A 21,239-nucleotide genomic window follows, 5' to 3' on the forward strand; every position below is an offset into this window, starting at 1 on the left:
CTTGTTATCTAAGGAGACAAAATAGTAAAATGTCCTCTAAAGTGGACAGGAACAAATGGAAAATGGAAAGGAACCTGTATGAAGAAAAGGAGATCTTTAACACTATAATCCACAAAAGATATCTCAGTCATCATTTCCTTACCAGTGTAGTCTTATTTTGTGTAGGTAGCGAAACATGACTAAGCAAAGTGTTAGTAAGTTTACTGAACATGAAAATGTACACAGAAATGCAACTGTGTGTGCAATCTATACCAAGTTAATCTACCATGTATTATGAAAGCACTAACACTTATAAACCTACATTTATCACATATCTTAAAACTCATGTATCTACAGAAATATCTTTAGTGACTTTCAGAAGGCAATAGTTACTTACAGCATTATGTTACATTGCATAATTTTTAAAAGGAAAAACTGTAACAAACAGAATTCCATTTCTGTTATAAATATGAACTTATGACTTTTCGTTTTTGTCTAACTAATCAAACAGCCAGAATTGCTAAAAGTTATCAAAGGTGAGGCACATATGTACATATATTTTATATTATGGAAAGAATTCAAATATATAACTAAAATGTTTTACAGGCCAGTGTAGTGATACAGCAAGCTAATCCTCTGACTGCTGTGTTGGTGTCCAATTTGGGTGCAAGTTCAAGTCCTGACTGCTCCAGTTATGATCTACCTGCCTGAGAGAGTAGCAGAGAATGGCCCAAGTCCTTGGGCACCTGCATCCATGTGGGAGATCCAGAAGAAACTCCTGGCTCCCAGCTTCAGACCAGCCCAGCTCTGGACATTGCAGCCATTTGGGGGAATGAACCAGCGGATAGATGATCTCTGCCTGTCCTTGCTCTGTAACTCAGCCTTTCCAATAAAAATTAAAAACCCCAGCATATTTATGGAGAGGTAGATAAAATGTGTGTATGTATAGATAATCTCCAACTTATACCAGTTCAATTTACAATTTTTTTGACCTTGTAATATGAAAGCCATATGCATTCATTACAAATTACCCTTTAAGGGCTGGTGTTGTAGCATAGAGGGTTAAGTCAGTTCTTGAGATGAGGGTACCCCATATGAGTGTCAGTTCAAGGCCTGTCTGCTCTGCTTCTGACCCAGCTCCTTGCTAGTGTCCTTGGGAAAGCAGAAGATGGTCCACCTATGTGGAAAACCCAGATGTCATTTTGAGCTCCCAGCTTAACCCTGGTCCAGCACTGGCCATTGTAGCAATTTAGTGGTGGGCCAACAGACAGAAGATACTCTTTCTCTGTCATTCTGCCTTTCAAGTGAACATATTTATTTGTAAATTCATAGTAACAGACAATATAGTAAGCATAATAAGTATATCTATTCCTAAGTCTTTTAAGAGATATTTCTCATTTTGGATTTGTGTCTTTCCCTAGGATAATGATATTCAATAAGACACTTCCACAATACTTGGTGGCTGCAGTGACGATGGCATCCAGTCAGCCCTGCGTTCAGGAGAGGAAATAAGCAGTGCTTCACAGCGCACTATGTGGCTCAGTTGGCTTGTTCAATAAGTTAGGTGTATTGAATACATTTTCCACTTGTGACATTTTCAACTTATAATGGGTTTATTGATACAAAATGTCACCATAAAATGAGGAGCATTTATATGCCCAAAAGAAATGAAAACACACACTTGAAAAGATATTTGTGTGTCCACGGCCATGGCAGCTATATTCACAACATCCCAAATGTGGAAACAGTGTCCACCAGCAGGTTAGTGGATTAAAAGAGTGTTATGTACATATGATGAAATATTACTCAGTCTTTAAAAGGAAGGAATTTTTGATGCACAGTACAACATGGGAGAGTCAAAGACATTATGCCAATCCAATCACTAATGGATGAGTATCATATGATTTATCTTTTTTGGGGGTTCCTGAAGTAGCCAAATTCACAGAGATGACACAGAGGTTACCAGGGGTTAAGAGAATAGAAGGATGGGAAGCTATTGGCTAATGAAAAAAATCTCAGTTAGATGACGAAAACTTTGGAAATCGTGATGTTGGTTGCACAGTACTATGAATGCATTTAGCACCAATGAAGAATACATTTAAATGTTGAGTTTACATAGTAACTATTGCATGATTCCATCTATATGAGCTATTCTAGAGTAGTCACATTCACAGAGACAAAGTAGAATGGTAGTTTTCAGGAGCCAGGAGAAGAGAGAGTGCAGGGTTAGTGTTTAATAGATTCAGTATTTCAGTTGAGGAGGACGAAAAGTTCCGGAGACAAGTGGTGATGATTAATGAATCTAATGCCACAGGACAGTCAGAAAGATTTAAATGGTATGCTTCTACCACAAGGAAAAAAGAGGCAGATGTGATTGTGCTTTTGCTTAGTTTCTTCTAACAGGGAGAGTGAGCTTTCTGGTGCCAGGTGCCTCTTTTACCTAAGCACAAAATCAGGTCTTCAGAGAAACTAACAACACAGCTTACTTGAGCACAAGAGTAACAGTACCCTAAAACTCTTAGAAGTCCATTTCCTTCTTGGGGGACTCAAACCCTGACCACAGGGAAAATCATGAGATATCTAGTCCAACCTTAAAATACATGTATCAGATCTAGGCCGCCTCAGTTGCTGATGCCTATGCAGTGGACAGCATGCCCAGATGCACACAGGGGACATAAGAGCCAGCTCATCTGGGTCAGCAGGGAATGTCAACTGCCTTGTTAGAGGATGGAAAGCACAACATGGTAGACAACTCTCCTGGCCAAGCTTTGCAGCGTTTTCCTGGGTCTGTGGATGCACTAAGGTGGACTTGGTCAGCCAATAGACCTTGCAAAGATTTTCTCAACCATGGTGCAAACAAAGTCTCAGAACTATCAAAACCACTCAAGTAACACCCTCGGAACATTCTTCCCTATGTCACAGTCTCTGAGGTGTCATCAAATGACTGCCCCCACACGTAGATGTAGCTTGACAGCAAGGAGTGGTCCCCTCCCATACCCACTTTAAGGACACAGAAGAAGAATAAAAGAACATTTGTCCCATCTACCTTCCTCCATATCTCAACACTCCCCACCCTAATCAGAGGCTCACATGGACATGTAGCTCTCTCAACAATGTAAACAATATTAAAAAGAAAATAAAAAGTGAGAAAAAAAGAAACCCTTTCCTATATTTGCTTACGTATATTATATAGAATTAGAAGCATAAACATCAAACTCTTAGAATCTAGATGTGCTTTAAAATAATAATAGCAAATCTTTTTGTCAAGAGCAAAAAAAAATCTTCAAATGAGATGATACACACTTTTCAACAAATATAAAATATTACATATTCCTGGGGGGGAGTATGTATTGTTATAATTGAGCACTAACCTACTAACATCAAGGCTCATATGAGACATTTTTATTTGTTATTTTATTTGAAAGGCAGAGAGACAGACAGACAGACATAGATCTTCCATGTTCTGGTTCACTCCCTAAATGCCTGCAATGGCTACAGCTAGGTCAGGCTGAAGCCCGGAGCCAGGAAATCAATCCAGGTCTGTCACGTGGGGGGCAGGAACCCAACTACTTGTGCCATCACCAGGTGCCTTCCAGGGTGTGCATTAGAAAAAGCTAGAATTGGGCCCGGTGCCATGGCCTAGCAGCTAAAGTCCTCGCCTTGAAAGCACCAGGATCTCATATGGGTGCCAGTTCTAATCCCGGCAGCTCCACTTCCCATCCAGCTCCCTGCTTGTGGCCTGGAAAAGCAGTCGAGGACGGCCCAACGCCCTGGGATCCTGAACCCATGTGGGAGAACTGGAAGAGGATTATTTGGGCTCCTGGCTCCGGATCAGTGCAGCACCGGCAGTTGCGTTCACTTGGGAAGTGAATCATCAGACGGAAGATCTTCCTCTCTGTCTCTCCTCCTCTCTGTATATCTGACTTTGTAATAAAAAACAAATAAATCTTTTTTAAAAAGAAAAAAAAAGAAAGAAAAAGCTAGAATTGAGAGTGGTACTAAGCCAAAACTCAAACTCTGATCTTGGATGGAGACATAGCAAGCAACACCTTCATGACTAAATGCCTGCCCCATCCTCCCTGGTTCATTTAAATAAAGTTAAATAAATACCTTATCCTTTACAGGTAAATATAAATAGCCTATCTTTATATTTAATAGTATTCACATGTAAATAGCATATATAAATACCTTATCCTTTACATGTAAGTTTGCAAAGTTTAATTAATGCATGAATTCACCTGACACCAGACTATCATGGCCATTTTATGGAACGGTAGTGATGTAAAATCATTTACTGAAGTTCACATCAGATGATTAACTGACAAGCTGGAATTAAAACTAGTTCATTCTTTTCAATAGCTACCTACTAAGGGCCTATAATAGCCAATAATTATGCTGAATATAGGGGGACAGAGAAATGGACTTGAGTCACCCCCCAGCCTAGGGCCCCCACACTGGACTTTGTACTCTAACAGTTGGAATGTATTTCCATCACCTGGATACAGTGAATCAATACGCTAGACAAATCCCAGTGCTCCCAGCAGCACAGATGGGTAGATCCCACCACCATTCACTGTTGTATATGTTTCTAAGAGTAGCCAACTCTGGAGAAAAGATACACCAAAAACTTTTTTCCTTTATAAAAAAAGGCCAAAATTAAAGATCCTCTGTATGAGCAACAAAGAGTAGAGCACCAAATCAAATAACATTGCTTGGATTTGTTTCCCAGGTTGTTTCTTAGCACTATGCCTTAATTTCCTTATAAAACAAGGATAATTCCTATTTTGCAAGGTTATTGTAATGACTAAATAACCAAATATTTGAAAACTTCTCAGAACAATTCCTGATTGTAGTGATTCCTACATAAAATATTTGTTAAATAAAATATGAATTAAAGTTTACTAGTCACTGTTTTGAACTTAAAATTTAATTTTGTTTAGCATAATGTCCCAAGAAATCAATTCCCCAAATCAAGACTTTGTATAAAAATACGAATGTATGAATATTCTTAGGTATGTTCAAATGCATAGCAGAGAGGCAGGTGTTTGGCACAGTGGTTGAGATGTCACTTGAGTGTCTGGATTCATATCTTGACTCTACTTCTGACCCAGTTTTCTACTAATGTGCACTCTGAAAGGCAGCAGGTGATGCTTCAAATACTTGGATCCCTAGCACTCATGTGGGAGTCTGAGTTTGGGTTCCTGGCTTCAGCCTAGCCCAGCCCAACTGCTGCAGACATTGAGGGAATGAACCAGCAGATGGGAGGTCTCCGTGCTTGTCACTCTCATTCTTTGTCTTTCAAGTAAGAAACAATTTTTTAAAATCCTTATAATGGAGAATAAATAAATTTTAAAAAGACTTAAAATGGAGCCTTTTATACAGGGGGGAACTAAAAAAATTATTGTAAAGACCTACCACGTTTTATCTCTGAAGGAGTACTAAGAATGAAAACAATGCATACAATACTTGGAATCCCAGCTCGGCTTCTAATTCCAGCTTCATGCTAATGTGTACCCCAGGAGGCAACAGGTGATAGCATAAGTAGCCAGGTGTCTGCCACTCACACTGGAGACCTGCACTGATTTCTGGGCTCCTGGCTTTGATCTGGCTCAACACCAGCTCATACAGATATTTGGGTAGTCATCTGGTGGATGGAAGACCTCTCTATGTTTCTCTCTCAAACAAAAATGTTTAAAGGTTTTTATTTTTTTTTATTTTTTATTTATTTATTTATTTATTTATTTATTTATTTATTTATTTTAAAGATTTTATTATTATTGGAAAGCCGGATATACAGAGAGGAGGAGAGACAGAGAGGAAGATCTTCCATCCGATGTTTCACTCCCCAAGTGAGCCGCAACGGGCCGGTACGCGCCAATCCGATGCCGGGACCAGGAACCTCTTCCGGGTCTCCCACGCGGGTGCAGGGTCCCAAAGCCTTGGGCCGTCCTCTCCTGCTTCCCCAGGCCACAGGCAGGGAGCTGGATGGGAAGTGGAGCTGCCGGGATCAGAACCGGCGCCCATATGGGATCCCGGGGCTTTCAAGGCGAGGAATTTAGGTGCTAGGCCACGCCGCCGGGCCCTATTTATTTATTTTTTTAAAAGATTTTATTATTATTGGAAAGCCAGATATACAGAGAGGAGGAGAGACAGAGAGGAAGATCTTCCATCCGATGTTTCACTCCCCAAGTGAGCCGCAACGGGCTGGTGCGCCTATCCGATGCCAGGAACCAGGAACCCCTTCCGGGTCTCCCACGCGGGTGCAGGGTCCCAATGCATTGGGCCATCCTTGACTGCCCTCCCAGGCCACAAGCAGGGAGCTGGATGGGAAGTGGAGCTGCCGGGATTAGAACCTGCGCCCATATGGGATCCCGGGGCGTTCAAGGCGAGGACTTTAGCCGCTAGGCCGCCACGCCGCCGGGCCCTAAATGTTTTTATTTACTTGAAAGGCAGAGTTACAGACAGGGAGAAGCAGAAGCAGAGCTACAAAGAGAGGAGGCTGAAGCAGAAGGTGAGAGAGAGGGAGAGAGAGGGAGAGAGGGAGAGAGAGAAGTACCTTCCCTCTCCTGTTTTACTCCTCAAATGGCCACAAATGCCAGGCCAAAGCCAGGATCCTGAAGCTGCATTCGAGTCTACTGCATGGGTACAGAGACCCTAATACCTGGCCATTTATCAGGCACATTAGCAGGGAGCTGGGATCAGAAATGGAATAACCAGAATTGAAACCAGTGTCCACGCGGGACGTTGACAGTGCAGCTGGCAGCTTTATGTGCTAGGCCACAATGCTGGCCCCTCAAATTAATTTTCACAAAATTATTCTGATGATTCAATTTATGAGCCAGTCTGATGGCAAACTTTAAGTCTCAGTGTTTGGATTTACTACAGAAATTATTAATTTATGAAATTTATTATTGACCATCAAGTCTCTTTTTTAACACAACTGATTTCTGAAGGAAAGTTGGATATTGTTTATTAAAATATAATGCACAAAATTTTTGATTCAAGCCTATCATTCATTTTGAAAAATTCAAGAGTGACCATTATTTCAAAATTATTCTCTGTTGTTTTGACTTAACTGAATCTGGAAATGATTATCTTGCCTCTGAGAACAATATTCTGTTTAACTTTGGGAATGAATGTCGTTTGTAGTGCTCTTCATAAATTGGTACTTATTAAATATCAGCCACAATTTGCAAGAATGAAGTACTTGGATAGTATTTTATGGCAGTCATTTGCTCTTTCAACAGGCTTTTTATTTATATAGCTCAGAATGCTCAAAGGAGTTTTACCTACAATAGATCGAAACTTAATCTTTTCAATACAAGTTTCATGACATAATGAGATTTCTTAGTCTCTCTTTTTTTTTTTTAAAGATTTATTCATTTTATTACAGCCAGATATACACAAAGGAGAGACAGAGAGGAAGATCGTCCGTCCAATGATTCACTCCCCAGGTGAGCCGCAACGGGCCAATGTGCGCCTATCCGAAGCCGGGAACCTGGAACCTCTTCCGGGTCTCCCACGCGGGTGCAGTGTCCCAATGCATTGGGCCGTCCTCAACTGCTTTCCCAGGCCACAAGCAGGAAGCTGGATGGGAAGTGGAGCTGCCGGGACCAGAACCGGCGCCCATATGGGATCCCGGGGCTTTCAAGGCGAGGACTTTAGCCGCTAGGCCACACCACAGGGCCCGATTTCTTAGTCTCTTAAGAAAAATTCAGACATGGAACTGGTTGTGGTGGTGTTCAGGCTAATCCTCTGCCTTTAACATCAGCATCCACATGAGCATCAGTTGCAACCTCCAGCTGCCCACTTCCCATCCAGCTTCCTGATAAGGAACTGGGAAAGCAGAAGATGATCCAAGGCCTTGGGCCCCTGCACCCACATGGGAGATCTGGAAGAAGCTGTCTAGTTCTTGCTGATGCAGGCATTGGGGGAGTGAATCAGCAGATGGAAGATATTTCTCTCCCTTTTTCTCCTTTTCTCTGTAAATCTACCTTTCCAATAAAAACAAATTCTTTTTAAAAAGTTGAAGGAAGAAAAAAATTCAAATAATATAAGATTCTATTCCATGTGTTACAAACTATCAAAGCAGAAGCAGTACTTTTTTTCTGAGAAGCAGAGAGGCAGAGGGAGAGTATATGCTCTCATCCACTGGTTCACTTCCCAAATGCCTGCAATGGCTCGCAATGGAGTGCCAGGAACTCAATCTGGAGCTCTTACAAGGGTGGCAGGAATCCAATCACTGGAATCATGCATCATTTGCTGCCTCTGAGGGTCTTTTCAGGAGAAAACTGGTCAGGAGCAGAGCCAGAAATCAAACCCATTTTAATGAGACACAGTTGGCTATCTACCGGCCCCCCATTTGCTCCTTTTGAATGTCTTCATTCTAGTCTTTACTTGAAACGCTTGCAGTCAGTTTCCAATTTCTAAATTTACATCCAAGCAAATAAAATATTTTAAATAACATATCCTAAATAATAATTTAATAGACAAAATTTATATAAATCACATTCTTGGACCTGGCGGTGTGGCCTAGCAGCTAAAGTCCTCGCCTTGAAAGCCCCGGGATCCCATGTGGGCGCCAGTTCTAATCCCAGCAGTTCCTCTTCCCATCCAGCTCCCTGCTTGTGGCCTGGGAAAGCAGTTGAGGACGGCCCAATGCATTGGGACACTGCACCCGTGTGGGAGACCCGGAAGAGGTTCCAGGTTCCCGGCTTCGGATAGGCGCACATTGGCCCATTGCAGCTCACTTGGGGAGTGAATCATCGGACGGAAGATCTTCCTCTCTGTCTCTCTTCCTCTCTGTATATCTGACTTTGTAATAAAAAATAAATAAATCTTTAAAAAAAATCATTCTTTTTTTGCAATGTTTCCTCTTGAATATAAATGGTTCTCATAAAATTCATAAACAGAAGTCTCTATGAGAATTGCTTGGAACTGAGAATACATTTTTGCATAGAAACTACAGCATCATATGGAGTCAGCACTGTGGTGTTAACAGGTTAGTTTGCTGCCTGCAATGCCACAGGCATCCTTTATGGGCTCCAGTTTATGTTCCAGATGCCCAACTTCTCATCCAGTAACCATCTAATGTGCCTGGAAAAGTGCCAGAAGATGGCCCAAGTGTCTGGGCCCCTGCACCTACATGGGAGACCAGGATAAGGCTCCTTGCTCTTGGCTTTGGGGCAGCCATTGAAAGAGTAAACAAGCATATAAAAGATCTCTCTTGTGCTTTTACTCTCTTTCTGTGTATATGTGTATTAAAATTTGACCCAAACCTCAAGTCTATAATTCCTTCTAAAACAATTCAAATTCATATGTTTCCCTCTCTCTGTAACTCTTTCAAATAAATGATAAAAAGTAAATTTTTTTTAAAAAGACACTACATCACCTAGTTTGGTTTAGTTATCTAATCACAAGATTAATAACAATATAGAGGTGGTTACCATATCTAAAATTTTCATAGGGAAGAGCCTTCCACACTCCAGATTGGAAGATCAAAGCAGGTGTCTTTATCTACATCTCCTTGCTACAGGCTCCTTTCAAATATCACCCTGCGGAAGCTCTGAGTCCTTCCTTAATAGTTTGTGGAAAGTAATGGTAAAAGGAAGGAAATCAGAGGAATTATCGAGGGGAGCTTATGGGATGTAAATCAAGAATAAAGGGGGCTCGGCATATGCTTGCAAAGAGGGAATCTCAAATGAACTTGAACTATGATTAAGCAACAAGGTGGAGGAACCCACCATGTGGGGAGGGTGTGGGGAGGGGTGGGGAGAATCCCAGTTCCTACAAAATTACAACACAATGTAATTAATGAATAAACTTAGTAATAATTAAAAAAAAGAGTAAAGGGGGCCCGGCATGGCGGCCTAGCAGCTAAAGTCCTCGCCTTGAATGCGCCAGGATCCCATATGGGCGCCAGTTCTAATCATGGCAGCTCCACTACCCACTCAGCTCCCTGCTTGTGGCCTGGGAAGGCAGTCGAAGACAGCCCAATGCTTTGGGATCCTGTACCCATGTGGGTGACCTGGAAGAAGTTCCTGGCTCCTGGCTCCAGATCAGCATAGCACCAGCCCGTTGCACTCACTTGGGGAGTGAATCATTGGGCAGAAGATCTTCCTCTCTGTCTCTCCTCCTCTCTACATATCTGACTTTGTAATTAAAAAAAAATAAATCTTTAAAAAAAAAGAGTAAGGGGGAGAATTAAAGAAAGAAAAAAAAAAGTAAGGGGGAGAGAGACTGCCTTTAGACAGTATGTGCCAAGTAATTACAGAAAGAAGCCAGAATCAAGAGCTAGCACAATGGCTCAAATGGTTAATACTCAGCCTGCAAATGCTGGCATCCCATATGGGTGCCAGTTTGTGTTCCAGGTGCTCCACTTCTGATCCAGCTCCCTGCCTGCGGCCTGGGAAGGCAGCAGAGAATGACCCAAAGCATGGGGACCCTGTACCAGCATGGGAGACCCAGATGAAGCTCCTGGCTCCTGACTTTGTATCAGTTAAGCTCAGCTCCAGCCACTGTGGTCATTTAAGGAGTGAATCAGCAAATGAAAAAGCTCTCTCTCTCTTTTCTCTCCTGCTCTCTCTATATCTGCCATTCCATAAAAATAAATACAACATTTTTAAAAAGATGTATCTATTTTATTGGAAAGTTAGATTTAAAGAGAAAGATTTAGGAGAGACAAAGAGAAACATCCATCTGCTGGTTACTTCCCAAGTGGTCGCAATGGCTAGAGCTTAGCTGATCAGAAGCCAGAAGCCAGAAGTTTCTTCTGGATCTCCCATGTGGATGCAAGGTCCCAAGGTTTGGGGCCAGTCTTTGCTGCCTTCCCAGACCACAAGCAGGGAACTGGATGGGAAATGGATGGGACATGAATCAGCGCCAATATGGGATCCTGGCTATTGCAGGGCAAGGTTTTAGCCACTAAACTACAGCGCTGGGCCCCAAATAAATGAATCTTAAAGAAAAAAAAAAAAGAAAGAAGCCTAAATCATAATTTAAATAGCAGTGCCCAAATTGTTTATTAAAATATTGCATAAATCTCCCCAGGGAGCAAAAATCTTCTATTTGTTGCTACACATAAGATATGCAAGTTATAAAAATAAAATTAGTCATTTTCTATTTTTAAAGATAACATAGATAATTTTACCCTTACAGTAGCTCAAATTTGGAAAAATATTAGGCCTCAATCATTTTTCTACATAAGATGGCAAGAAAAATTTTGAACTCTCAAACAGGGGAAAGAACTGAAAGTGCCAAGTCATCACTATCCCACTCTAACCTCTTCCTTCCAAACTCCACCCACCACAGAGACAGCAACTCTAAAAATTCACAGAACTCAATCTAATTTAAACTCTGGCTTTAGTCTTTTAATATCATTCAAATGCTGCCTGCTGCCGTGGGCAGAACACCATGAGCTAATCACAGATAGACGCTGGCCGCTAGAAAACAGTGAGGCCTGTTACAGACAGAACTGTCACTGCATTTACAGCTTTGAAGTGACAACAAATTATTTCTTTTCCTAAATGATATCCCTTCCTCTCACTCTGATGACCTAAGGAAACACCTCTAGGACTGCCTCGCCATCCACCTAACAGACAACCGGTGCTCTTGAAGTTGAGTTCACAGGGCCAGGGAATGCCTTCCCTGAGAACGTTGAGCCTTGCTTGTTTTCATGGCCCCGTTTCATCACTCTGTGTAAAGCATGTCAGATGATGAAACGCACACCGCTGCTGTGGTGTTTCTGCAAAACACAAAATACTTTTGGACAAAATGATAGGTCCTTGCAAAAAAGCCATCAAAAAAAGATAATTTTTTTGCATGAAGCAGAACAGATGGTCACTATCGAAAAGATTCCCAGTTGCAGTTAGTGGCTTGGGATACACCAGCATGTCCACAATGTCCTTGCTTGACCCTGCCTGGTCAGGATCTCCTCCCACCTGCTCCCCAGTTTACAGGTAGCTGGGATTCACAGTAAAAAGGACTCCACTGCTTATGCTCGTCTTGTTTGGTTTTTGTTTATATGAGAGATAGGCAGAGAGTTCCCACCCACTGATTCAACCCCAAAATGCCAGACCAGAGCTGGGGGGCAGAGCTGGAAACTCAATCTAGTTCTCTCTCATGTTGGCAGCAGGAACCCAATGACTAGAGCGACCCCTGCTGCCTCCCATGCCTCACTGATAAGAAGCTGGACTCAGCAGTCCAGCCGAGTACCAGACCCAGGCACTCCGCTGCAACAGCTGGAGCTGAGCCCATCCGAAGCCAGGAGCCAGGAGCTTCTTCTGGGTATCCCACGTAGGGGCAGGTCCCAAGGCTTTGGACCATCCTCCACTGCTTTCCCAGGCTACATGCTGGTCACTAAATGGGAAGTAGGGCCGCTGGGACAAGAAATGGTGTCCATATGGGATCCGGGCAGACACAAGGCGAGGACTTTAGCCACTAGACCAACTGCGTCTTCAGCAGTCTTAACCCCTATGACAAATGCTCACCCCACATTCACCATGTTTATATTAAAAAGAAAAAAAAAAGGATGTTTCCTTATTAAACATCATTTCTGAGACAACTTGAATATTTCATTATCAGGTAATCCCATCTGTCAAATTAAAACTATAAGCTATATAGTATATATAAATATTTTCGAAAAAAATGAAACACTGCTCTAAAAAGGCAGAGTCAGAGTGAGGTTCCAGGCCACTAAGTCATGTTTTCAAAACCAGAACACGAGGCCTGGCATGATAGCATAGTGGTTAAAGTCCTTGCCTTGCACGCACCGGGATCCCATATGGGTGCCAGTTCAAATCCAGGCAGCCCCGTTTCCCATCCAACTCCCTGCTTGTGACCTGAGACAGGAATCCAGAACGGCCCAAAGCCTTGGGACCCTGCACCCACGTGGGAGACCTGGAAGAGCTCCTGGCTCCTGATTGGCTCAGCTCCAGCCATTGCGCTCACTTGGGGAGTGAACCATCAGACAGAGGATCCTCCTGTCTCTCCTCCTCTCTGTATACTGTATATCTGGCTTTCCAATAAAAATAAATAAATCTTAAAAGAAAAAAAATAATTTTGAGGATACAGAACTTTGAATAACAATATACACATTCATGCACTGAAATAATTTTCAGAATCCTTAAGCATATACAATATATGGGCTCAGCACAGTAGCCTGGTAACTAATGTCTTTGCCTTGAACGCACTGGGATCCCATTCAGGTGCTCCACTGAATGGAGCACTCTGTACTCCATCAGCTCCACTTCCCTTCCAGCTACCTGCTTGTGGCCTGGGAAAACAATCGAGGATGGTCCAAAGCCTTGGGACCCTGCACCCTCATGGGAGACCTAGAAGAGGCTCCTGACCCTGATCAGCTCAGCTACAGCCATTGTGGTCACTTAGGAATTAAACCAGCAGATGGAAGATCTTTCTCTCTGTCTCTCCTCTCTCTTTGAATTTGACTTTCCAATAAAATAAATAAATGATTAAAAAGAAGGAATATAGGGCCCAGCACGATAGCGTAATGGTTAAGGCCCTCGCCTTGAACGTGCAGGGATCCCTTATGGGCGTTGGTTCTAATCCCAGCAGCTCCACTTCCCATCCAGCCCCCTGCTTGTGGCCTGGGAAAGCAGTGGAGGACGGCCCAAAGCTTTGGAGCCCTGCACCCGCGTGGCAGACCCGGAAAGAAGTTCCTGGCTCCTGGCTTCAGATGGGCACAGCACCGGCTGTTGCAGCCACTTGGGGAGTGACTCGTCGGACGGAAGATCTTCCTCTCTGTCTCCCCTCCTCTCTCTACGTCTGCCTTTCCAATAAAAATAAATCTTTAAAAATATATATATATATATAAAGAAAGAATATATAATGAATATAGAAAAAGAAACAAAAGAAAAAGACAAAAAAAGAAAAAAATATACAATATACAAGGAACCTGCATACTCTTTAAAAACATATCTTTCTAAAAATATTTGATATTTCTTAGGAGCATATTTCCATTGTTTAAAAATATCTAAGATTTTTTGGGCCCGGCGGCGTGGCCTAGCAGCTAAAGTCCTCGCCTTGAAAGCCCCGGGATCCCATATGGGCACCGGTTCTGATCCCGGCAGCTCCACTTCCCATCCAGCTCCCTGCTTGTGGCCTGGGAGGGCAGTTGAGGACGGCCCAATGCATTGGGACCCTGCACCCGCGTGGGAGACCCGGAAGAGGTTCCAGGCTCCTGGCTTTGGATTGGCTCATCTCCAGCCCCTGCGGCCACTTGGGGAGCGAATCAGTGGATGGATCTTGCTCCCTGTATATCTACCTTTCCAATTAAAATAAATCTTTAAAACACAAAGAGAAATTTGATAATCTTTTTTTTTTTTAAGTGTAAGTGCTCATTATAAACTACCTTAACAGAAAGCCAGTGAACTCCAACGTCTCCTACCTGTTGGATAGTAGGCTTGGGAGTACTGCGCTGAGGGCGTGTAGTTACTGTATTTTTGGGAGGAGTTGACCATGGTTTGAGGACCTTGTTGAACATGTACAGATGTGTTGCTGGGGTGCAGTGTGTAGGTAACCTCAGTTGGAAACCTCTGCAGTACAGGAAATGGAACTCCTTTATCTGAAAAAGTGGGAGACGTCTCCACTTGTCCAGGGTGCATTCCAAGGGAGTTCTGCCATGTTCTAGAAGGAATCGGGGTCCGATCTAAACCTTTCAGAGGGAAAGTACTGTGGTTGTGGGATGATGTTGTTACATAGGAGTAAGGAGACAAACTATCTCGCCGGAATGACCGGTGAAATTGTCCAACAGCCACTGGTCCTGCATAAAAGAAGAAAAGCATATTTACTAATTTTATATTACACCACCAGGCATATCAAGCCACAGATTATTTAAAAAACACTTCTTATCAGTCATATTTTTTAAAGTTCACAATCCAGAATATTAAGTCACACATATAATGCTGAAATAAGAAACAAACTATGGTTTGGTTCTCAATATGGATGTCCAAAGAGTTAAAGTAAAGACGGGATGGGGTGGGCAGCACTGTGGCACAGTAATAATAGTAAGCCAATACCTGGGATGCCAGCACCTAATATGGTCACTGGTCCACGTCTTATTGCAACCATGGGAGTGACCTAGTAAATACAAGATTTTTCTTTCTTTCTCTGTCTCTCTGTAACTGTTACTTTTTAAAAAAAAAGATGTATTTATTTTTATTGGAAAGTCAGATATACAGAGAGGAGAGGTGGACAGAAAAGATCACTCCCCAACTGGCCACAATGGCAGGAGCTGAGCTGATATTGAAACCAGGAACCTGGAGCTTCCAACCCATTCTTGCCTCACTGGAATAAACCTCCTAAGATACCTCGTTGTGTCTGGTGTTTTCGCCCACGGTAAAGAACCAGGCTGCGGGAATTAGCTGCGCATAATACCATAATAATGTAAAAACTAGAACTCTGCCCAGCCAGCCCCCAGTCCCAGCCCTCATGTGAACTGGGTTGTGTTGTGACCCAATCCGGCCTTACCACACTCCATTCTGGTGCTCAGATTCACCAGCAGGTGATATGAAATAGCCCAGCCTGGTTCGCCCCTGGCCTGCACCAAATGTATGCCTGTGGATACCATTACCTGGCCTCTTCTGGGCTGCTCCCTATTGCGGTTCTTGCACTCACCGGCAGGGAGTGTGTCCTGACAGAGCAGTTTCTCAAGCTCCTCCATCAGAACCTTTCCCAATACCAGATCTCACACCCACTGGTGGCTCCATGAACTAGCCCTACTTAGTCTACCTCCTGTCCTAGCAGGAACAGTGGCCTTTCCTGTCTGGCCCTCACCCGTTCCAGTTTCTACTGTTGGGTGTTACAGCCCAGCCAAGCCTGGTTCATACCCAGACACAGCTCACACATGGCTCAGTAGGGGCAGTGACCTAACCTAGCCTGTCCTACACATACTCTGGTATTCAAGAGCACCAGTGGGTGCTGGAGTCTAGCCCAGTCTGACGCACCCCAGACCCAGTTCACACTTGTGGCAAGGGACACTGCAACCATACCCAGACCAGATAGCAGCGCCCACTCTCACCTTTATACTCACCAGTGGGAACTACAACCCAGACAAGGTATCCTCTTAACTCCCCAACCAGGTCTGTTCCCAGCCACAGATCTTGCATGTGCCAGTGGTTGCTTTGACCAAGCTTGGCATATTCCCTCACCTGTCTTGGTCTTTGCCTTTGGATGCTGTAGCCTGGCCTTACCTGGCCTGCCCCCAGTGTTAGTTATTTAAGAAGGTTAAGTTCTAGTTCATATGATATTATGATATTATTACGCGCAGCTAATTCCCACAACCTGGTTCTTTACCGTGAGCTGAAAACACCAGACGCAACGAGGTATCTTGGGAAGTTTATTCCAGTGGGGCAGGAATGGGGTGGAGGTGGTGGAGAGAAAAAGGGGAAGGGGAGGGCGGGAAGGGAGGCCAGAAGGAGAAGAGAGAGAAGAGAGACAGAGCAGCACCTGGGGGCCTTTTTGTCTGCAAGGTGTGGGGGGGGCGAGGATTGGGAGGGATTGAGGGCAGGCCCCAGGGGATTGGTGCCTGCAGGTTAATGCCTAAGGATGATTGGTGAGTGGTTGGGGTTGCGGAAGGGGTTGGAAGACTGGGGTGGAATTCTCAGGTGAAATGCTGGGTTACATCTGATTGGTGGATGGCTGGATTGGCGTGAAGTTCTTGAGCTGTGAGGAAGAAGAAATGGTGCTGGGTCCAGGGTGGGATATTCAAATAACTCCTTACACCCAGTCCCACCTCTCGCTGGCGGGGGCTAGAACCTGGCCCTGCTCAATCTGCTCCCATCCCTGGCTCATGCAATTCAGTAGGTGTGCCAGCCTAGCCCAGCAGGAGCTGTACTCCAACCTGGTTTCTGCACTTGCCAGTGAGCTAAGATTTGCTCAGCCCTGTCCAGTCTACCCCTTCCAAAACCAACCCACACATTTGCCAACAGCTGGGGCTACCTTGCCTAACTTGCCTTACCTCCAGGCCTGGACCACATACTCATCAATGGGAGCTATGATCCACTAGGGGAGTTTCCCACATTCTTCTTCCTGGTCTCCCCATGCAGGTGCAGGGTCCCAAGGCTTGTGCAGGCCACAAGCAGGGAGTTGGATGGGAAGCGGTACCCATATAGGATCCTGGTGCATGCCAGGCAAGGACTTTAGCCACTAGGCTACTGTGCCATGTCCTGTAACTCTCACTTTCAACATAAATAAAATAAATTTTGGGGAAAAAAAGTGGCCAAACCTTAATATTAAATCAGATGTAAAATCAAATATTCAGTTTTAACAGCCTTTCTCAGATGATTTACCCATCTTAGCTTTTACCTCAATTTAACTGACCCTGATTTTTCAATGTGTATACTACTTCTTAGTAATTTTCTATTCAGTCTTTTTTTTTTAACCATTTAATTGTTATTGGAAAGGAAGATCAGGTCGACGGGCAGAAGTGAAGACACAGAAAGAGATGTCCTAATTTTTGGTTTACTCCTCAAAAGGCTGTAATAGCTGAAGTTGGGCCAATTTGATACCTAGAGCCAGGAGCATCTCTTGGGTCTCCCAAAGGGGGTGCTTGTCCCAATGACTCAGGCCACCCTTTGATGCTTTCTCTCAGTTGGCCCACTCCAAGACCCAGATCTTATGCATGCCAGTGGGTGCTAGGCCATTGCCCAGTATGGCCTCCCCGTCCATCCCAGTCTTAGTATGAGCTGGTGAAAATTGTGGCCCAGCCCGCCTGACACACTGTTTTGAGATGCACATGTGGGTGCTGCAGCCTGGATCTGCCCAGACTATTCTCAGGCCCTGCACCCATGAGTGATGGCAGGTTCCATGGTGACACCAAGCTCAGCCCATCATCACCCAACTCTTGAGCTAATCAGCAGGATTTGTATTTCACAGGGTTTGGCCCAGACATCCTCCACAGAATCTACTCCTGGACCTGGTTCTCTCATGTGCTGGTTGGTGACACAATCTTGCCTAGTGTGACCCATCTCCTATTCCAACATTCAGTCCGGTACTAGGATATAACCCTGTTAGGTCCCAAGCCCCAGCTTTCGCGTGAATTGGCATTGAGTGGTCAGCAATGTTCCATGCTAACAAGCTCAACTCAGGACTCCTATGTGGGATGGTGTTATCAGTCTGACCCATACACATCTTCTGGATGTGGACCCCTTCAAACCACCAGGTCTCAGTCCCTTCGCTTACCTGCAAGTACAATAACCTTGCCATTGGGAGTCCCTCAGAAATCATTTCTGACGTACGTGTGCTGGGGTCTGAGCCTGCAGTGGGTGTGAATGTTCCATTGCAGGCAGGGCCACAAGGAATTTCCCATTGCATGGCAGGGCACAGTGGATGTCTCTACAAACCACCTGAAGGCAGTCCAACCTTCCTTTGCATGGACACTGGACCACCCTGCTGAAGAATTCTGTAATCTATTCAGGCATTGTTTGCTGCTGAGGAATTGGTTTTTTACTATCAAATCTGAGCTTGGAGGTTAATGTTGCTGATAACTGCAAAAGGGCCTTTTATTATTCATGCTGTCTCTGTCTCTGCTGCCCCCATTTGACCATCCTTGATCTTCAGATTCCCCCTTTTTTTGTCATGCATTTCCTCCCTTAACTGATTCAAGATTAACTTGTAGAATGAGGATTGCAGTAGGAATGTGTTATTGATTGATATGCACCATCTATTGAGAACTTCTATTGAGAGTTTTTAGGTGAAACAAAGGCAGAATTATTCTTGGATACACCCACTTGACCCTGACCTCAAAAGTCTGTGCCAGAGCTCCTGAGGGTTTCTGTATAAATAAAGCGGACAGCTTTCTTGCATTTGTCCATTATGATCCTGAAATTGTAGTGGTCCTTTTCCTTCCTCTTTATGCCTACTCCCTGCACCCTTCTCAAGTTCCTAACTCTGCTGGAGCTGCACTCCAGCAATACATATACAGTGGCCTTAATCATGGATGTCCCTAGGCAGTAATTCCACACCCTCAAGAGCCTAGAGCTCGCTGCCAAGTGGCCATCAGGTAAAGCCCAGCACCAGTTGGTACTGTGGCCTCCCACAAACCGTGAATCCACCCACTGCTTGACAGCAGTGGCTGGTGCTATGGCCCCAAGCACTGAGTCCGATCTGGCTTAGATGCCCCCAGCTGCCGTCACACTGCCCTGAGGTCCATCAGTCCAAGCCCTAGGGACAAACTTATCTGGCCCCTCCCCTGCCAGTATTCTTGAAGTGACAAAAGAACACATTCCACTTGAGCCAGTAACATAATTACCTAGTGAACCACACAACTGACACACCTCTGCATACACAAACACACGGAATAACAGGGGAATATATGTATACCAAAAAGGCATAAATTGATACTTTCATCAACATTGCTTAAAATTCTGACCATCTTAACTGTAAGTGAATTCAGATTCTAGACAGCACCTAAAGAGCCCTATCCTGAGAATACAACTGGGTTGAGGGCCTGGTGTGGTAACCTAGTGATTAAAGTCCTCACCTCACATACACCGGGATCTCATATGGGTGCCAGTTCTAATCCTGGCAGCCCAGCTTCCCATCCAGCTCCCTGCTTGTGACCTGGGAAAACAGTAGAGGACGGCCCAAAGCTTTGGGACCCTACATCTGCATAGGAGAATGAGAAGAAGCTCCAGGTTCTAGCTTCAGATCAGCTCAGCTCCAACTGATGCAACCACTTGAGGAGTGAATCATAGGACAGACGATCTTCCTCTGTCTCTCCTTCTCTCTGTATATCTGACTTTCCAATAAAAATAAATAAATCGTAAAAAAGAAAGAATGCTGGGCCCGGTGGCATGGCCTAGCAGCTAAAGTCCTCGCTTTGAAAGTCCCGGGATCCCACATGGGCACCGGTTCTAATCCCGGCAGCTCCACTTCCCATCCAGCTCCCTGCTTGTGGCCTGGGAAGGCAGTTGAGGACGGCCCAATGCTTTGGGACCCTGCACCCGCGTGGGAGACCCGGAAGAGGTTCCAGGTTCCCAGCTTCGGATCGGCACGCATTGGCCCATTGCGGCTCACTTGGGGAGTGAATCATCAGACGAAGATCTTCCTCTCTGTCTCTCCTCCTCTGTGTATATCTGGCTGTAATAAAATGAATAAATCTTTAAAAAAAAAAAAAGAAAGAAAGAAAGAATGCAATTGAGTTTAAGAGAGGTGAAGGGTGTAAATTGGTTTGGGAGAAAAGCAGGGAGGAGAGGAGTGTGAGTGCCATGGTCTAGTACGCTAAGCCTCTGCCTGTGGTGCCAGGATCCCACATAGGTGCCAGTTTAAATCCTGGCTACTCCATGTTGAGGCAGCTCCCTGCTTGTGGCCTGGGAAAGCAGCAGACTCTTGGGTTCTTGCACTCACAAGGGAAACTGGAAAGAAACTCTTAGCTTCTCGTTCAGATCAGCCCAACTCTAGCAGCCATTTGGAGAGTGAACCGGCAAATGGTGTCTCTCTTCCTCTCTTTCTCTCAGAAGTCTTGTCTTTCAAATAGAAAAAAAAAAAAAAAATCTTTGAAGAAAATTACAAAAATTAGAGCCTGGCACAGTTAGCCTAGTGGCTGAAGTCCTCACCTCACATGTGCTGGGATCTCATATGGATGCTGGTTCTAATCTTGGCTACTCTACTTCCCATCCAGCTCCCTGCCTGTGGCCTAGGAAAGCAGTTGAGGATGCCCAAAGTCTTGGGACCCTGCACCCATGTGGGAGACCGAAAGAGGCTCCTGGCTCCTGGCTTTGAATCGGCTCAGCGCTGGCCATTGCGGCCACTTGAGGAGTGAACAAGCTGACCTAAGATCTTTTTCTCTGTATCTCTTTTTCTCTGTATATCTGCCTTTCCAATAAAAATAAATAATTTTTTAAAAAATCAGTGAAGAGAAAAAAGTGAGCAAGAATTGGTTTGTGTGTGTATGTAGGCAAGTTTCTTTGTTTTCAGTGGTTATTCTGCGGGCTGGCACTGAGGTATAGCCAGTAAAACTGCTGCCTGAGATGCTGGCCTCCTATATAGGCCCTGGCTTGTATTCTAGCTGCTCCACTTCTGATCCAGCTCCTATTAAGGGCCTGGGAAAAGCAATGTGTCTGAAACTCTGCCACACATGTGGGAGACCTGGAGGAAGTTTCTGGCTCCCTCCTTGCCCAGCTTGGACTATTCCAGCCATCTGAGGAGAGAATCAGCAGAGAGAAGTTCTCTCTCTCTCTCTGTCTCAACCTGTGAGACTGATTTTTTTTTTCTCCCAATAACACATTTTCCCATCTTTTCTC

The 21,239-nt window shown here is 44.4% G+C and overlaps 1 protein-coding gene across 1 annotated transcript in view; it reads right to left on the bottom strand.

Annotated features, from left to right (window-relative positions):
• HSF5 (heat shock transcription factor 5) overlaps window positions 1-21,239 on the bottom strand; it is a 50,950-nt gene that overhangs the window by 27,665 nt on the left and 2,046 nt on the right. The window contains exon 2 of the mRNA XM_004590984.3: window positions 14,384-14,758. Coding sequence (XP_004591041.2) covers window positions 14,384-14,758 — 375 coding nt within the window. The remainder of the gene's footprint in view (window positions 1-14,383; window positions 14,759-21,239) is intronic.

Source organism: Ochotona princeps, chromosome 17 (assembly GCF_030435755.1).
Source record: "Ochotona princeps isolate mOchPri1 chromosome 17, mOchPri1.hap1, whole genome shotgun sequence".
Classification (NCBI taxonomy): domain Eukaryota; kingdom Metazoa; phylum Chordata; class Mammalia; order Lagomorpha; family Ochotonidae; genus Ochotona; species Ochotona princeps.